General features: G+C 42.0%; 1 protein-coding gene across 3 annotated transcripts in view; it reads left to right on the top strand.

Annotated features, from left to right (window-relative positions):
* LOC141113453 (BPI fold-containing family C protein-like) overlaps positions 1-20,274 on the top strand; it is a 66,930-nt gene that overhangs the window by 16,983 nt on the left and 29,673 nt on the right. For 2 of the 3 annotated variants that reach the window (XM_073606551.1, XM_073606550.1), the window contains exons 3-7: positions 2,342-2,453; positions 5,660-5,788; positions 11,651-11,806; positions 16,303-16,366; positions 18,153-18,213. In XM_073606551.1, the coding sequence (XP_073462652.1) occupies positions 2,342-2,453; positions 5,660-5,788; positions 11,651-11,806; positions 16,303-16,366; positions 18,153-18,213 (522 nt within the window). The remainder of the gene's footprint in view (positions 1-2,341; positions 2,454-5,659; positions 5,789-11,650; positions 11,807-16,302; positions 16,367-18,152; positions 18,214-20,274) is intronic. The other variant, XM_073606552.1, reaches the window with a different exon arrangement.

Below are 20,274 nucleotides of genomic sequence, written 5' to 3'. Positions count from 1 at the left end.
AAAAAATAAATCACCCAAGTGATATGAAAGTATCTTAAAAAAGTTCCAAAAAACAAATTCTTGCTGTGAGAAGAAAAAAGCGTGCTTGCTCCACCACCGTGAAATCAGACTGGCCGCTTACCAGAAAATCATGATCCCCCGTTACAGAGGATCAGAGAAAGCTGTTTGTTAATACTGCTTTCGAACCACGACCAATGGATCAGAGACCTTATACCGAGATGGGACATCAAAGACTGCAGGGTCAGGCTAAAGATGTTCACACTGACAGGTACTCAGACATCAGCCCACAGCAATGCAGATACGGTCATAGAAGGAAAAAAAGGCTCCATATAGTGTAAAATCATTGACTTTATTGGATAAGTAAAAAGTTAAACTCACATGTTAGTAGACAATAGTAGGCATGTAGTGTAGTCTGGAGCGTCAGCCGGAAGCTCACAGACAGCCCGTCCTACTGGAAACAACAGCAGCAATGGGAGGTGACGAGAACACGTCGCTCTGCCCTATGCGGCGTTTCGTGATAGAGTCACATCATCCAGGGGCACGGGCGGCGCGTCTCGTCACCTCCCCTTATAATAGAGCCTGACCAAGCCTCGCTTTGAGTTCCACTCATCGGCAGACTTGCACAAAAAATTGAAAAATCCCAAGCGCTGATTGGTGCCTCACTAAACCAAGCCTCACTGTGAATGCCGAATCATCAGCGAGCCTACCCAGGTCAGCTAATCCCAAACACTGAGTGGTGTCAGGTGCGCAAGTGTGTGCACAATCACTGGAGAAAGAATTAATCATGAATTGCAATAAACCGCTGGCTGGAAGGGGGTAGGAGGTCAGGTATCTGGGAACCATAGAACTCATATGGAGATAGGTACCCCAAAAAAAAGCAATAAAATGTCAACAAATTACTAAAATTGTCAAGTCAACCAGTGCGATCCGTGTCACAGACAGGACATGAATTGACTTGAGCATAAGGGGACATTCTAAAGATAAAATAAAATAAACAAAGGCCACCCTTTGGCCATGTTAAAAATTGCAATAAGATATATAAATGAAAATAGAAATAGAAAATGGAAATAAAATAAACTATAGGTAATAGAGCTGTGTATCCTTACGAACACACAGAAGTCATACCTATATTGTATAAATAAAATAAAGGCAAAAAAGCCTCAAAATAATCCTAAACAAATAGGTCCCAACTAGCAGCATGGTCCGTGTCACAGACAGGAACCGGCTTAAAAAAGACATAAGGAGACATGTCAATGAAAAGCACGGTGGCCACCTACTGGCCGTGTTCAAAATGGCACAGCACTATAGAGCCATGTCAGAAAACTAATCCCAATGGATATATTGAATCAAATGGAACCAATAAACCTAATCGTGACTGTAATAGGACCATAGCCCCACAAATTCGTCTTGAGGAAAATATTGATAGAAAACATTCCAAGAATAGATCCCAAAAGACAAATAAACAATATTTAATAATAATATTGATATTTTTAAATGAATCCTTATTATTAGTTTTTTATTAAGGAAAAATCGGATGTGCCATAGAAAGATAATAAAGGACGGTATGTTTACCCCGCCACCACATTAATGGGGCTATGTAGGTGGTCTAGATGGATGGGAAGTCAAAGCATAAGCCTTCAAAAAATTCACCAAGGGCACAGTTTGAACATCGAAATACAATACCATCTCTCAAACGCAGCTCATCCAAGTACCTAGAAATTGGGCTGCATACTTCATGTATATTGGTTAATGGCAAAAAGCTGTATCCCTCCTTAGGAAATATTAATAAAGGCATTTACATCCACGTCGACATTCATGCCGTGTGGTACATAGCTTTTGAGCCTGTGGATCCAGGACATCTCATTCTTAGAGATCTCCCTGACCAACAGGCTACCCCGCCAATGTGGTTTGTACTTATCAATACCCACAAACAGGGTATTGGAGGGGTCCCTGTTATGTACCTGGTCGTAGTGTCTGGACACAGGGTGCTTGTCATAGCCTCTCTTAATATTTTGATATATTAATATATTTTAATATATTGATTAAAACACTTCACTCAGAGGTGCTTTTCTGTTCTTGCTTTATTCCTCAAGGCAAAGCCTGGGGAGGAAGGACCTTTATTCAAAAGGTCACCCTGAATATGTATCCCCAGCACGCATCCCTGGTGCTTGACCAAGGCAAAGGGGCAGGGATAGGGGGGGTTCTGTAGTCCAGCGGGCAGGGCTGATAATGCTGGTTGAGATTTCAGGGCAGAAGCGGCACTGTGTTGTCAATTCAAAGACGAGGTTAGAAGCTCACTGTATGTCTGGCAGATCAGCAATTATTTTTCTGTTTCCTGTAGGTGTGAAATATTTAATTGATAAAATGACAGCAGAGATCTCTACTTACAATCTCCCAGATGTGAATGGAAGTGCAACAATAGATTCTGATGAAATGTTATTTGAACTGACAAAGTAAGTTTACAGTGCATGTTGGGTCAAAAAGAAATGTTTAGCTATGTTCTATATGTACCATTGTAGTAATGCTGAACTCTAGGCATATATAAAAGACACACATTATTGCAGCTCTTCACTCATTAATATATAATTGACTGTATTTTTAAATGCAAGTAGTGTAAGTACCTATATTTGACCTGGTATCAGCTTCCTGCAGTCCCCGCAGGACTGAAGTGTGAGTGGAAGCAGCAGCGCAAGAAGCTAATCAGTTCATCTGCTGCCAAAAAGCATGTGGACAGAAGGAGGAAGCAGAGTGACAGATAGCTAACCTCATCTCTGTGCTGCTTCCCCTTTTACTGTCCAGTCCCAAACTGGGGCTGGTCCAGACAACCTGAGCTCGGAGATAGTGGGTTGAATGCAAGCCATCAGACTGAGGACATCTAGGGGAAGAAAAAGCACTGTGGGGGAAATCTCTGGATTGAAGGTGAATATTGCATAAAAATTAGGTTTTGGAACCTTTTAATGGGTTATTCATTTTTATCTTATTATTTTGGGCTAGAGTTATACTTGAACCCTGTCTTGAAAGACATATACAGGTGCATTGTTATGCACCAGCACACATTTTCTATGTTCAATGACATGCATTTAGACTCTTTGTGTCAGAAACCGTGAACCAGACCGAGACAGAAGTACAGTAAAATCACACTTGTTTATTAATAAAAATAAAAAAGTAAATAGAGTAAGCGTAGTCAAAGCATAGCCAGAGTCCAGTAACCAGATCGGGTAGTCAGCCAAGCCAGAGTTCAGTAACCAGATCGGGTAATCAGCCAGGCCACAAGTCAGGGATCCAAGTAGAGGAACAGCAAGCAGGATAAGGAGCCAGAAGGGATGTCAGCAAAGCCAGTCTTTAAACAGGAACGCAGGAGATGGTTTCTTGTGATGTGACCAAGGCGAAGGCAGGAATGAAGTGAGCTGGAGATCTTTAAGTAGGCGGGACTGACGAGCAGATCCACAACAGCTGGTTAACTGTGGAGGGAGATGAGAGCTGGCAATTAGCCGACAGCTGAGCAGCCAGCTCAGAGAAGGAAGGGCTGAGCCAGCCCTGACACTTTGACACATGTTTTCAATGCATTGTTCAATTTAGAATTTGGAGCAGATATGGCTACCACTCATTGACAAAGGATTGTTAATATCTGTTGCCAATGCATCAGAATGATATAATAAGTGTTTTGAGGTACTGCTATTGGCTTTTATGGGCCCCCTAATACACTGGAAAAAACTGAAAAAAAGGACATGTTGTATTTTTCAAGAGCTGAGATGGGAACAGATCCTATTTCTATTATTTTGAAGTTGGACACCTGCATTTTTGCGTGTTGCAACGTGTACGTTAAAGCGCCTGTTTCCTGTGATCCTCTCTGACCTTAAGCCTCGTACACACGATCGGACTTTCCGACAACAAAACTGGGGAATTTTGTCCGAAGGGCGTTGTCTTAAACTTGTCTTGCATACACATGGTCAAACAAACTAGACGTACTACGTGGTTTTTCAGCTCTTTAGCGCCACCCTTTGGGCTCCTTCTGCTAATTTCATGTTAGTAGAAGTTTGGTGAGTGTTGATTCGCGCTTTTCATTTCGCACTTTTTATATCGCACTTTTCAGTTCGTTCCTGAACGGCCGTTCGTCAACCAGACATGTTGCGGAATCGGAGGAGATAACGTGTTATTTATTATTGGCCTTGGAGTTATTGCTTTGACATTATTTTTTTGGTTGAATAATGATTTGATTTGGTATATTTTCTATATTTTTGGATGCATAGAATGCACTTTTTGGTTAAGTTCTATTGGCAGATAGCATGTCTAATTTTATTTGTTTTATTTTTTTAATGCACAATAAAAAATTGTGGAGAATAATACTTGGCTATGTGTTTTACTTCAAATGACAGTTTGGGAGTAGTCAATTACATTTTAAAAAATACAATGTAATATTGACAAGGGACGCCAATATAGTTGTACCTTTGATCTTAAAAACTACGGGATTATGGTGTTGTGGTAACTTGCCCAAATAAAAAAAAAAAAAAAAGCATAATAATATTATTCTTGATATCACTAGAAAAAAAAAGCAGCTTCATTATTATCCCATTAAAGAAGAAGAGAATTGTGCGCTGCATTTGGAGATTTTATAATTTGCTACGTCACGAATGTTAATTCTCCATTACGAACGCTAGTTTACAAGACTGCCAGCTTCCGGCTCGTCCTTGCTTCCGATCATGCGTGTTTGTACTTTGGACTTTTGTCCAACGGACTTGTGTACACATGCTCAAAAAATCTGACAACACGCATTTGTTGGCGAAAAATTTGAAGACATTTGTTGGCGGAAAGTCTGACAATTGTCCGATGGAGCATACAAACGGTCGGATTTTCCACCAACAGCCTGTCATCGAACATTTCCCGTTGGAAAATCCGTGTGTATGGGGCTTTAGTTCACTTTGGTAGTCTACCCTGGCATTCCCTGAGTTTAGATTTAAGCCCTCCCTTTGTTTATAATACTGTCATTTAACAATTGTAGGACTTTCATTCCCTTGAAGAACAAAGTCTAATCACATCAGTGACCTTTTCAAGCATTTCCTTCAATCAGTGATTCTCTAAGTATATTTTTATAAGAAGGGAACTCAATTACAATGCTCTTAATGACATGTATTCATTCTTAGAATGACCATGCCTACCGTGGGGGATTATAGATTAGTTAGATACCCATTGCATGCATTTTTAACAAGAATAAGGCTCGGTTTCCACTATTACAACCCCAAAGTCGCGCGATTTTGCTGCAATTTTTTGCCGCAACTTGAAGCAATGCCTGTGTACTCTTGAGGTCTATGGACCTCAAGTCGCAACAAAGTGAGACCAAAGTAGTGCAGGGACTATTTTGAAGTAGCTGCGATTTGAAGTCGCCCAGATATGAACGGTACTCATTGGAAATCATGGGGTACGACTTGGCATGCGACTTTTCAGTCCCAAGTCGCATGAAAAGTCGCACTAGTGGAAACCGAGCCTTAGCACAAGTACCTGACTGTTACTTCCTATAAGTTAAGTGTCATTCCATGTAATTTTACTTTGGTGACAACCCAAAGGGGCAACCCTTTAAAGATAATCAGTCTTTTATCTGTATGTTGTGAGTTACTTTAATTATCTGTGTTTTGCATCTCATTTCCATTTGTATTTATTTTAGGATACAGATTGCGGATTTCAAGTTTGAGAACGTTTCCTCAAAGTTCGTCCCAGGAATTGGAGCTCAAATATCACTACATCGTGGAAACGCTGTCATCAATTGTCAATACAATATAAACAGTTGGTTGATGTAAGTTGTCATTCCTGAATATATGTTATTTAAATACAGTATGTAGCCAATTTCACCAAAATCAGTATTTCTACTTTGCATTGTTGTTGACAAGTTGTTTTTTATGTCCCTACGGAACTGTAATAGCAAGACCTCTACAAATGTTTTGCCAATATTTCCAGCATTATTCAACAGCCACAGCCATTACCAATCAAAATGATGATGCTGTGCCCCCTCTCACCTAGATTCCCATAATGAAGAATAAACACTTAGAGTCGGTTCACACTGAGGCAGCACGACTTGCAGCGCGACTGCCTCAGGCGACCTGCACACGACTTCAGCGGTGACTTGCAAAACGACTTCTGTATAGAAGTCAATGCAAGTCGCCTGAAGTCGCCCCCAAAGTAGTACAGGAAACTTTTTCTAAGTCGGAGTGACTTGTGTCGTTCCTATTAGAATGGTTCCATTGTACAGAATGGAGCGCGACTTTTCATGCAGCTAAGTCGCCTGACAAGGTCCCCCAGTGTGAGGGGTTGATTTACTAAAACTGGAGAGTGCAAATTCTAGAGCAGCTGTGCATGGAAGACAATTAGCTTCTAACTTCAGGCTTGTTCAATTAAACTTACAAAAAAAAAACTAGAAGCTGATTGGTTTCTATGCAGAGTTGCACCAAATTTTGCACTCTCCACTTTTAGTAATTCATCCCCTTAATTGGGAGCTCAAACTGCTATGGGAAATCTCAGTATTTGAAAGAGAATCACTAGTTCACTTTTAATCACTTTTTTCTTACATACTGTTATTTGCATTTAGCTTTGTCTGATCTGTAGAAAGTCACACCATGTGTGTGACAGATTCCCGTCAAATTGTATTACTCTGCATGAATAAGTTAAGGAGAACACGGGCTCTGCACGTGGGGTGTGCGAACACACCGGAGCTCATCCTTACTAACCACCTACTGAAAATTCGAGTTTCAAACTCAAGTCCTTAAAGTGAAAACTAAACCCATCAATTTAATGGTTTTAAAAAACTTACATTCCCGGCATGCTGGGAATGCTATCTGTAAAATTTGCTTGTGCTTTCACCCAAACTGTCAGACCATCAAATGGCCGGAGTCTTACCTGATCACATATGCAGCACCATGGGAGTAGCGGACATAGGCGTGCGCACGGGGTGTGCCGGGTGTGCCTGGGCACACCCTAATCACCCCCTGCTGTGTCCAGAGATTTGCCCCAAAATGCTGCATCCAAGAGAGTGTGTGGCCCGCGCTGCCTGTGAAACAGTTTCTCAGGCAGTAGATCGTGAGAATTGCCAGAGCTGTTCAGTGTATGAAAGTGTCAGATAATGACACTGCATGCAGGGAGAGACACCAGCTGTCAAAATGTCGGGGTGATGTCGGGGGTGGGCGGGACAGAACGGCCATCAAACACCAGCCAATGGGATAGGGTCTGGGCAGGCCGCTACATTTATGTGGCCCCGCCCCCTCTCTGAAGCAGCTCAAACATTGGCTGGTGTTTATAGCGCTTGGTCCCGCCCACTCCCGACATCGCGGCTGAGTTGTAAGTCATCACAACTCAGCCGCGATGTCGGGGGTGGGCGGGATCAAGCGCCAACACCAGCCAATGATTGGGCTGCTTCAGAGAGGGGGCGGAGCCAGAGAAATGTAGTGGCCCGCCCAGACCCATCCTATTGGCTGGTGTTTGGTAACTGTTCAGTCCCGCCCACCACCAACATCACCGCTGACTTTTAACAGCTGGTGTCTCTCCCTACATGCAGTGTCATTATCTGACACTTTCATACACTGAACAGCTCTGGCAATTCTCACGAACTCCCGAATGTGAAACTCCCCCTCTCTCCTATCTGTGCCACCCAATGCTGCCTATCAGTGCCAACCAATGCTGCCTATCAGTGCCAATGCTGCCTATCAGTGCCAACCAATGCTGCATATCAGTGCCAACCAATGCTGCCAATCAGTGCCAACCAATGCTGTCAATCAGTGCCAACCAATGCTGCCTATCAGTGCCAACCAGTACTGCTTATCAGTGCCAACCAATTCTGCCTATCAGTGCCAACCATTGCAAACCAGTGCTGCCTATCAGTGCAAACCAGTGCTGCCTATCAGTGCCAACCATGCTGCCTATCAGTGCCAGTGCTGCTTATCAGTGCCAACCAATGCTGCCTATCAGTGCCAACCAGTACTGCCTATCTGTGCCAGTGCTGCTTATCAGTGCCAACCAATTCTGCCTATCAGTGCCAACCAGTGCTGCCTATCAGTGCAAACCAGTGCTGCCTATCAGTGCCAACCAATGCTGCCTATCAGTGCCAGCCAATGCTGTAAATCAGTGCCAACCAGTACTGCCTATCAGTGCTGCATATCAGTGCCCATCGGTGCTGCCTATCAGTGCCAATCAGTGCCCATAAGCGCTGCCCATCAGTGCTGCCAATCAGTGCACATTAGTGCTGCATATCAGTGCCCATCAGTGCTGCATATCAGTGCCCATCAGTGCTGCCTATCAGTGCCAATCAGTGCTGACAATTAGTGCCCATCAGTGCTGCCTATCAGTGTCACCTACCAGTGCCCATCAGTGCTGCCAGTCAGTGCAGCCTATCAGTGCCAATCAGTGTCCATCAGTGCTGCCAATCAGTGCTGCGAATCAGAGCCTATCAGTGCCCATAAGTGCTACCAATAAGAGCCCATCAGTGATGCATATCAGTGCCCATCAGTGCCACCTATCAGTGCCAATCAGTGCCCATTAGTGCCAAACAGTGCTGCCTATCAGTGCCACCTATCAGTGCACATCAGTGCTACCAATTAGTGCCCATCAACGCTGCCAGTCAGTGCAGCCTATTAGTGCCCATCAGTGCTGCCTTAGCAGGGATGGTGGAAACCCCTCTACAGATAATTGCAATACAAATTACCTTCGAGTGCAACAACTTTTTAGTTGGGAGGTTCACACCATTATAGCACTTTGGATTTTTTATTTTTTAGAGTGTTACACTTAATTGTATATGTTTTAGTTACAGTTATAATGTGAATTATTGCACTTGAAGTTAATTTCCCACCACCCTTGCTAAGTCCATGTCTTTATGGACCTTGCTTTGTGCACTGGTGAGCAGTCATGTTGGAACAGGAAGGGGTCATCCCCAAACTGTTCCCTCAAAGTTGAGAGCATGAAATTGTCCAAAATGTCTTGGTATGCTGACGCCTTAAGAGTTCCCTTTACTGGAACTGAGGGGCCAAGCCCAACCCCTGAAAAACAACCCCCCACCATAATACCCCCCCCCACCATAATCCCCCCTCCATCAAATGATTTGGACCAGTGCACAAAGCAAGGTCCATAAAGACATGGATGAGCGAGTTTGGGGTGGAGGAACTTGACTGACCTGCAAAGAGTCCTGACCTCAACCCGATAGAACCCCTTTGGGATGAATTTGAGTGGAGACTGCGAGCCAGGCCTTCTCGTCCAACATCAGCGCCTGACCTTACAAATGCCCTTCTGGAAGAATGGTCAAACATTCCCATAGACACACTCCTAAACCTTGTGGACAGCCTTCCTAGAAGAGTTGAAACTTTTATAGCTGCAAAGGGCGGAGCCAACTCAATATTGAACCCTATGGACTAAAACGGCATTAAAGTTCATGTGCGTGTAAAGGCAGGCGTCCCAATACTTTTGACAATATATATATATGTATGTGTGCTTGAGCTTTCGGGTGCACACCCTAATGCAATAGGCTGCGCACGCCTATGGTAGCGGATCAAACAAAAGATGGCAGCCTCAATGGCTGAAAAGGATAAGAGGGTTTAATTCAGCTTTAAAGTGATTGTAAAGTCACAAAAATTTTTTATCTTAATGCATTCTATGCAGGGGCGGACTGACCATTCGGGCACTCGGGCACTGCCCGAGGGCCCCATGCCACTAAGTAGACCCATCAGGGTTGCCAGCCTCAATAAAACCAGGGACAGTATGTAAAAATCTGTTTTTTTTTTTAAAAATCCCAAGATTATAGCTGCCCCGCCTCTCCAGTACCTTTTCAGTGTGTGTATGTGTATTCTGTGTGTGTATACTGTGTGTGTATATTGTGTGTCTGTGTGTGTGTATACTGTATGTGTGTGTATACTGTGTGTTTATATTGTGTGTCTGTGTGTGTGTATACTGTATGTGTGTGTATACTGTGTGGCCCCATAATCTCTTGCCTGGGGTCCCCATAATCTCCTATTGCCTGGGGGCCCCATAATCTCCTATTGCCCGGGGGCCCCATAATCTTCTCCTATTGCCCAGGGGGCCCATAATCTCCTATTGCCCGGGGGCCCAATGAGTTGTCAGTCCACCCCTGATTCTATGCATTAGGATAAAAAGCCTTCTGTGTGCAGTAGCCGCCCTCAGCCATATAAAATAAAAAAGGCCAAGGATAAATCCAAGGAAAAAACAAACTTACTTAACGACCAGCCCACAGACAACCGAATCAACCTGTCTAACAGTATGCGTTAAAAACAGGGGTTTAGTCTGCACACATTTGCAAATGCATGCATAAGCTACAGAGCCTCATCAAGGCACCCTGGTATCTGTAGTCCTATCACTAACTAATGAGTGACTCCACAGTAGAAGCACATGCATTCTGATAGATAGGTGAAGGGAAGATGGACTGAAGGACAGCCACCCTTTCTTAAAGGTGCAGGAGCACACTGAGCCCCCAGCATATAGCTCAATGGCTGCAAAGGTGTCAGTGCATTGCCTGACCAATATACAGTGATACAAAAAAAGTGTCCACTGCCCCAACCTATAACTGGCCATTGCAGTAAGCAGCATTGGAGGGCAACATAAGATATAAACAAGGCCAAGGATAAATCCAAGGAAAAAACCAAGCTTACTTACTGACCAGACCCCTAATACTTACCTGAGCCCCATCTCTGTCCACGAGTCTCTTGGCCAGCCGTGACTCTCCCTCCCGATTGGCTGAGACACAGCAATGGCACCATTGGCTCCCACTGCTGTCAAAGTCAGTCAGCCAATCAGGGGAGAGAGGGGGCGGGGCTGTGTCGCAGCTCCGTCTCTGAATGGACACAGGGAGCTGTGACTCGGCTCGGGTGCGCCAATAGCAAGCTGCTTGTTGTAGGGGCACTCAATAGGAGAGAGGTGCAAGAAGAGCCGAAAAGAGACCCGAGAAGAGGAGGATCCAGGCTGCTCTGTGCAAAACCATTCACCAGAGCAGGAAAGTATAACATGTTTGTTTGTTTTTTCTTTAAATAAAAATGACTTTACAATCACTTTAGGTACTTAATGTCACTGATCTGGAACAAGTATGGAGATCAGATGAGTCAGGGATGAGTAATAATTCCTAAAATTTATCCTTGTTTTTCCATTGTATCTCCACCTAGTCCACACTGGTGAGATGTGGGAAACCCTGTGAATCCAGTGCGGGTTCCCGCATTGCACCTGAATCGCCAGCGGTTCACACTGCCCTATGTGAACCGCTGGGAGTGTCAATACAAAGTTAATGACACCCCCAGATCGGTTCGCAGATCACAGTGCGAACTGTGAATTCAGACAGGAATCAGATAGCATGGGTGTGAACACCCTTACGATCCGATTCTGGTGCAGACAAAAAAAAAAAAGGGTCCTGCATGAGTTTGGTCTGAATGCGATAGCACAGACATCACATGTGATCTGCACAGCAATGCAGTGCAAATCACATGCAGTTTCTCAAATCGCACCAGTGCAAACCGAGCCTTAATGTATTAAAGAAAAAAGGGTCAGCATTATAGCCAGACCCCAAGTGTATTCAGTAGCAAAGCTCAACAATGCCAGCCTACAGTTTTTTTCACGAATAAAAAGACCAAGTATAATTTTTTTCCCGCTAATATGATAATTATTATTTTCATTTCAGAAAAGATAGTGCATCCGCTCTCTTAACATTAAAAGAAATATCCATCGTCATGATCTTGGGGGTTCGTAGGATTGATCCTGGAGTGCCATCGCTGTATATGTCTGACTGCCAATCAATAACTCAAAACATTGATTTCAAAATGTACAGTGAAATAAGGTAACTGTTGCTAAATGTGGCTATTAGTCACATGTTGATTAACCATTAAATGTAAACGTGATCATTACAATCTCTAAACTTTAAAAATCTAAAGTAATTCTAGAAGTCATTATCAGCATTTTAAAATCTGTAGCTTTCATCAAGCCATGAAGGTCCTTGTTTGGCATTTCTTGTTATAAAAAAAAAAAAAAAATCAAATATAAGTCAGCACTCTCCTTACTTGTTTCTTATTAGCAAATACCTATATGCTTTTTATAGCCAATCAATTTTAAAACAAAGAAATATACAAAATTGCATATAAAATGCTGACAAAAAAAATAGAAATAATAGTAATGTCTAGGAAGCAGCGTAGGCAATAAAGTCTATATAATATTAAACAAACAAAAAAAAAAAAAAAAAAAAGAAAAAAGTGTCTTCTTAAAGCGGGGTTCCACCCAAATTTTGAACAATATCTGTATGTATTCTCTTCCTTGCCTACATGCTGACATGCCGTTTAAAAAAATTTAAATCGCCGTAATTACCTTTTATTTTTCTGATCTTCTTTGCACTTCCTGGTTCTCCTCCCATGGGAGTAGGCGTGTTTCTAGCCTCTCCCAGACTCCTGGGAGCTAGTCTCAGGCTTCCCAGGATGCCACTGAGCATGTGCGGGAACGAGCGGTGAATGCTGGGAGCACAGCATTCACCACATCCAGGAAATAAATGCTTGTGGGCTTCAAATGCCCACAATGAAGATGGAAACCGCCTGCAGTGAATAATATAAGTTATTCTTTCCGACGAAATCTGACACAGGCGGACATATTACACACAATATGTGAGTATGTAATGCTGAGAAGAAAAGTTTGTGAATGAACTCAAAAAAAGAAAAACGATAGATAGGTGGACCCCCGCTTTAAGCTGATTACTGTGATAAATATTTACACTCAAAGATGTGCCAAAACTTTCTTTGAAAAAATTGATGTCCATGTTAATAAATTACTCTAAATAATGAAAACAGTGACCCACCATCTTTTATCCTCCAACACTTTCACCCGTGTATTAACAGCTGGATGCTCACCCTCCTCAATGGACCTCTTGTGTTACAGGAGGTAATATAAATTCTTAGAAACATGAAAAAGTGACGGCAGAAATCTGCTCTTTGTTTTTTTTTTATTACCTAATTTTGTCTGACTATAGCTTTATGTCTTCTGAACATAGTGTCAGTACCCAACAGATAATCCACCACTTTTTTAGTTGGGATATTTTATTAATATGGACACAATTTATTCAAAGAAAGTCTGGGCAAGTTTTTAAGAATGAAGATTTATCACAATAATCAGTTTAAGGACATATTTTCTCTTTTCTTTCACTTGTTTATTATTCTATAGACTGTATTGCATACACTGGCTCCTAGACATTACTATTAATTATAAATCAATATTTTTAGTCAGTATTTTATATGCAATTTTTTATATACAGTAAGTGAACAAAAAGGGTTTTTTTTGGCTACAAGTGGTCGTGCCGACACACATCATAGAGGCATAGTCCTCCATTTTCAGTTATGTGCAGCAGTTGCTGCAGTGCACGTAGACAGCAGGAGGCTGCCTGAGATTTGCAGTGATCATATGCAACTAAGTATAAAAAAAGCTGGAGACCCACTAAGTATCCCCAATGTGCAGAGTATATACACCCCCTGCCCAAAAAGACCAGGAACTGTCACAAGATGGGGAGGATGTCTATTATAAAAATACAGACTTTTAAAAAGTTAGTGTTTGCATCAAGCTGTTGCCACACTAATGCACTGAGCAAGAAAAGGTCTAAGGTCAAGCATTTTCGCCACACAGAGTTTCAGAAACTAGTGTACATGTCTAAGTCCGTGACAGTGGTTGACACCACAATGTTGTACCGTCTTCTAGAGGGGTGGCATATCTATGGGGTGCCTGTTTGGGTGCGGGCAAGACTACCCAACCAACAGCTGCCACACCAAAATGGGGAGCCTGCCTGGGTACAGGAGCAAGACTACCTACATTGTTGCCAGTACACAAGAAAAGGTCTAAGGTCAAGGAGTTTTGCCACACAGAGTTTCAGAAACTAGTGTCCATGAGCAAGACTACTTACATTGTTGGGGTTGAGTTCTTGGAAAGAAGTTGTTGTCTCTACCATTCCAGTTAAAGGTCAAGAATACTCATCGTGAATTTGAAGACTTTTGTGTATAATGTGTGTGCCCGGATCCCAAGGACCTCTTTACGCCATGCATTTTTCCCACTTACTGTACTTATTTATTCCCCATAATCAGTTACAGCTATTCTGACCATACACCTAATCAACAACTGGTATAAGCCACAATTCTACTCAGGTCTTGTCAGTTTGCTTGACAAAAATTTCTACTTTTTGAGATTAGTGCCAAGAGGCTGCAAAGGCTGTATTTAAATTTTTGCTGAATGTGTTTTCTTTGGAAGTCAATGTAGAAGCATCAAAATGCACCTTAATGTTTTAGGGTGCATGTTCACACACTTTGTCCTTTGTGCATGTTCAGTACCCAAGCTGAACACTGTCATTGGTTGTTATGGAGCAGGAGGCCACCTGTGTAAAATATGGCCAACTCAGAAGGCATCTGCCCCAGGCATGCCTTCATGTAGGACTGTGCTCAAGCGTGGAAGAGTTACGTTGCTGGTAAGGCTAAAGGCAGTTTTTTTCGCAGGCAGAATATTTTATTCCAGGAAATCATGTATGTGTCGAAATGGCTTCTTTGAGTATTGATGGGAGTTGTTGCACAATGAGTTCCTTTATTTGTTTTTGTATGGCATGTTGTTTAGTCAGAGTTTTCTCAGAAACTAATTGTTCTCTGGAAAAAATAATGAAATTACGCCCTGTGTAGTTGTAGTAAAGTGTGTAGTAAAATGTTCACTTCAAAAAGCCAATCAAGTGAATGGGAATTAAAAATAAAAATAGAGCTTCCCTTACACGATTGAATGTTTAAAGTGAATATGGATTTACTTTGTTTTAGCTATTATTCTACTTTATTAAAGAGAGTGTTTTGTGTATGTAGCTTATGCAGCTAATGTTAAAAAACTATATTGTGTATGACAGCTCTGTTAGTTGAGCTGAATCGCTTTAGTGAGGTTGCTTCCATAACACAAAGAACCCCACAAACAAAAGAGGAGGTGCTGAGGAAAATCTAGTAGATAGCAGTAAGGCACCACACCAATGGAGAAAAAGTCAAGAATAGGTTATTATTAGAAGACCAACAAAGTAAAAACCCCAGCACGTTTTGGGGGATTCACAAAATCCCCCTTCATCTAGACTTTAATGTTCTGTTATTCCCCAAGTAAAAAACATACAAGCATTGATGAAAGGGGATTTTGTGAACCCCCAAAACACATATTTTTTAATGGTGTGGCACCCCTAGTGATATCTACTGTACTATATTTTTATTTCTGTCAATGTGCCTGTTGCAAAATTTTACCTCACTTCCTGTGTGGTGAATCTGTTTTCAGCAGGACAGGAAAAAGGGAAAAATCTCTATAACAGAGCTCCACATAGCAGTAAAAATGTGACAGCAATTATATTCTTTCTACATGCTATTTAAAACTAGAAATTATATTTTTGGCTTGAGATACAAGATAATATCCCTCCCCTACAAGAAAAACATGCTGTACTGCAAATTACTTTGCAACCGGAAACCGGTGCTCTGGCCCAAATGCCTTTGAAATGTATCAATAATCGTTTGATACAATGAAGCCAGCTCCTTGGTAACATCCATTGCAACAATTCTTTATTGGCTACATAGCAGGATATAGTAGTAACACGCTAACAAAACCAGTGCTATGAGTAAGCATTCGGCCGAAACGCATTAGCGTGTTATGACTGTGTCCTGCTATGTAGCCAATAAAGAATTGTCGCAATGGATGTTACTGAGTAGCTGGCTTCATTGTATTAGAGGATTAATAGCCCTCCCCTACCCATGTAGTTGATATTTACCATCCCCACACACCACTGAAACTATGTGAAAAAGCCTTATGTAAGCTTTATGATAGTCTGGTCCCTCAAGCCTTGTAATCGGCCACTCATAGTCACACGTTCTTCCATACCCAGAGTAATCAGGCATCACACTTTTTTTAGCAGGAGAATGGGGCCATTGAGAAGCAAGAGGATGAAAAGTATCAGTAGGCGTAAGAGGATTACCAAGTGAACAGGATTACCAAGGATTACCAAGTGAACAGTTTACCTAAACTCACTTTGAGTCAATTACTTATGATGGAAGGTCCCTACTTTTAGCTTTGATATTGCCTTTTCTCAGTTTTGGAGAAGATTATGGTTCAGGCTTACAATCTCTGTTAGGCTTATATTTTTGTGCTTGAACCAGATGGGGAGATTTCTAACAAATTCTAACTCCTTCTAACTATCATATTTATTTATTGTTTTTTTACAAAAGTCAGATCAACTTTTAATTATTGTACCATAGTACAGTATGACAAACAACTTTAACTGAGTGCTTTTTTTTCTTATTTTTTTTTTAGTTATGTCTATGAGGCCCTTAAATCACATATAGAGGAGGTTCTTCAAAGAAGTACTTCTGAGCAGGTATGAAAAAGATTGCAAAATCAAGAAAATGTATGCATTTAAAGTGCAACCTTCAAGTCAGCTTTAAAACTTCGGGCAGCCTTTCAAAAAAACATTCATGTGACCCCTTCCAAATAGTAAGGGTTAAACGCATCTGTATGATACAGGGGATGTAGATTAGAGAAATACTTACCTTATTTCTCACTTACTGCTCCAGTCCCGGTATGCAGATGGACCCTCAATTTCCTAACATACCATGCAGAACATTGTGCATAATGATGTCAGTGAAGACCAGTGAAGAGAAGCATCTACTTTCCTGACAATTCCATCCTGGAATTGGTAGGAAAGAATCCTGCAGGAGTGAGAAATAAGGTAAGAATTCCTATGCTTTAAACCCCCATAAACAAAACGAGCATTTAACCCTTACTATGTTGAGCACACAAAATCCTAGTGTAATTTTTCGGCTTCCCCCCATAATTTGCCATTCACAGAACACCATGTATTCTGTAAATGGTCAAGGGGAAAGTGATAAGAAACTCTGCTGCAATCTATGAGAATACTGACCTTATTTCTTACTGATTGCTCTAGTCCCAGAATGCAGGTGGCCCTCAACATCCCCTGGTCCTACATTGTATGTAATGACATCAGAGAGCTCAACCAACAAAGAGGAGTGGCTACTTTCCTGCCAATTCCAACTCAGAATTGGTGAGAAAGATGTCTGCAGGACCAAGAAGTAAGGTAATAATCCCAATGCTTTACACCATGTAAAATGAATAAACATTTAACCCTTACTACACTTACAAAATCATACATGCAAACATAGGACTCAGCCCAGCTGGTGTTATGTGATCGTACCTCAAAATAGAGAGCTTATATACTGATAAAAAAATAATTTTATGTAATTTTGTATGTAATTTTATTACATACAAAATATAAAATCATAAATTCCTTCCCCATTAAAAAAAAAAAAAAAAGAAAACAGATCAAAATACATAGTATTTATACTTTTAGTAAGAGCTTCATTATCACGTCTGAAACGGGTGGATAGGTTCATTGACCATCATAGATGGATTCTGTTCATTTCCAGTTACATGTGAAAACTTGTGTAACAGTCATGAAGAAGCCCCACAAAATGCATAGAAGGATATACTGTAATGTGCAGTGCAAGTCTTCTAGACCAATATACAGTACTATGTGGGAGGTCGATTTTGAGGTTCATCGCACAACACCAGTTGGGCATATTTAAAGTCCATTATAAAAAGCTGAGTCCTACTTTTGCGCAGTTGATTATGTGAGGATGATGCCCTCTAGTGTTACATTTCAGACCATGATAATATAGTGATCCCCAATACCTAATTATTTGTACCTTACTATACAAAACACACAGAATGCTAGAGTCTTTTTTCTGTCCTTTCTCGCATTGGCCATTCACAGAATGCTGTGTCCTGTACTGTACTATGTGAATGGCCAAAGGGAGTACAGGGGAAGAAAACCGACAATAGTGCTTTAATCTAGGAGATTCTCAGCTCTCATAATGGAAGTGCAGTGGGAGCTATATTATCTGGCATGCAAGTGTTGATTTTAAGCTACAAAGCAGCGATCCAACCATATAATACACCGTACCAGTTGTTTACACATTAGAACCTACCAAATCTCTGTGCCTGAAGTTGGGAATTGAGAGAAATATTATTATTATTAACATTTTGTAATTTTTAGCAAGAAGAATAAATAGAGCATGGCGTGGGGTTTCCTAATATATATTACCTAAGCCACTTGTATCAAAATAATATATTTCTTTTAACCATAGTTATGTTCTGCTGTGAGAAGTCAAGTTATTGCCTGGAATATGTCCTTCAGCGATTTACAAAGTAAGTAATATGAACACATACTTTAAACACATTGACATGTTAGGCCTTGTTTAAATCAGTGGGTGAGCGGTAGTAAAAACAGGCAGTTGAGCTGTGGGTTTACAGCTCTTGACCGCTGAGATGCAAGTTAGTTACGGTGCGGTGTGCCAAATTTTTTATGCTACAGGCTGCATTAACTGAGCAGCAGCGTCGTCCAATTCAACCCATTCAAGTGAATGGGGCCATGGTACAACTGAGCTGCAATCATGTGTAATGCAGTGAGAAGGTGACAAAATGCTTCTGAACCACCTGTTAAATGCATTTGTAAAGCAAGCCACCAAAGGATCACTTTTTAGAGGGGTAGCAAACATGGACCCCGTGTATGACTTTCTACTAAAGATCACTGCACTACATATTGCGCTGACGTTCTAAAGCCTAGTGACCCCTTCCCCTCAACCCTCCCACCCATTCATCCCCACCCTCCTCACCATCTTGTACCACTCTGTGAGGTATTTTTTTAGGATTCCAACAGCCCCTTTTTACTCATTTGATGTTGTCATCACATGTCTCTTGCCGGTTCTTGTCCAGTAGGAGAGGCCAGTTATGCAGCGCTGAGGTCTGGTCTGACTGGTCTCCTTACCACCCCTCATCATGACCGCATCATACTAAATGTTATATTGTAAAGCGCTGCGCATACTATTGGCACTATAGATATCACATACAGTAGGTGGCCTGTCCACTAGGGGCGCCCCCCCATCCATGTGTCTGGCCCCTAATCTACATACAGGGCGCCAAACGCATGGATTTTATTGTGGGGGGGGGGTTAAAGCATGTGATTAGAGCCAAAGGCTCTAATAGGCTTCAAAAAAGGGTTGGCTAGGAGAGCAGAGAACTGCGCTCAGCGCCCACCCAGTTGTGTGACAATAGCGAAAGATTATGCGCTATTTTCACACTAAATCTCCTTCTCGCCAATCAGGAAGCGTGTCGTGAGAGCCGTTTCCCGATTGGTCGAAAGGAGAAGCAATCTTATTGGGCATGGGGGAGGAGACGCATGTAGAAGCAAGGAAAGACCCACCGACCCACCAGCCACCACGATGGCTCACCAGCAGCGGCTCCACTCCCTGGCTCGGTCAGGGCTGGGAGGAGGACGGGAGAGCGGGCAGGCAGGACATCTGCCTCCTAAGGTAAGAAGGCCGTCTGTCCCCCACAAGGGGGGTTCCCCACATTCATGTCAATCTCTGGGGGGTGGCGTTGGTTAGCTGCCACCCCCCCCCCCCAATTATCAAGCACCAGCCACCACTGATCCTGTATAATAATGATAATGTTCATCTGGAAGTGGGGTATGTTTATCTTAATACATGTGATGATGAACAATGATGTACAAACTGCAAATGTACAAATTGTCAGACACAAGCATAAATTTGGAGGCAATGGCCATATGAAACATTGAGCAAATAACTATCCAGAAAATAGAATTGCTTCCCTTATGTTTATGTGAGACTGTAGACCCATCCTCAAGGGTGAAATTATAGCCATAGAGGACCAAGTGACAGCTGTGTGGCCATGAAAGTACAAGGGGCCCAGTACCATCTGGCTACTTTGTAAATTGAGTTGAAATAGCATAGGGAAAATACATAAAATAATGTACAGTATCTCACAAAAATGAGTACACCCCTAACATTTTTGTAAATATTTTATTATATCTTTTCATGTGACAACACTGAAGAAATGACACTTTGCTACATGTAAAGTGGTGAGTGTACAGCTTGTATATCAGTGAAATTTGCTGTCCCCTCAAAAAAACTCAACACACAGCCATTAATGTCTAAACCACTGGCAACAAAAGTGAGTACACCCCTAAGTGAAAATGTCCAAATTGGGCCCAATTATCCATTTTCCCTCCCCGGTGTCATGTGACTCATTAGTGTTACAAGGTCTCAGGTGTGAATGGGGAGCAGGTGTGTTAAATTTGGTGTTATCACTCTCGCTCTGTCATACTAGTCACTGGAAGTTTAACATGGCACCTCATAGCAAAGAACTCCCTGAGGGTCTGAAAAAAAGAACTATTGCTAGATGGCCTAG

This window comes from Aquarana catesbeiana, linkage group LG12, assembly GCF_042186555.1.
Source record: "Aquarana catesbeiana isolate 2022-GZ linkage group LG12, ASM4218655v1, whole genome shotgun sequence".
In the NCBI taxonomy this organism is placed as follows: Eukaryota; Metazoa; Chordata; class Amphibia; order Anura; family Ranidae; genus Aquarana; species Aquarana catesbeiana.
Note: the sequence above shows the minus strand (reverse complement) of the source record. Positions and strands in the feature narration are given on the sequence as shown.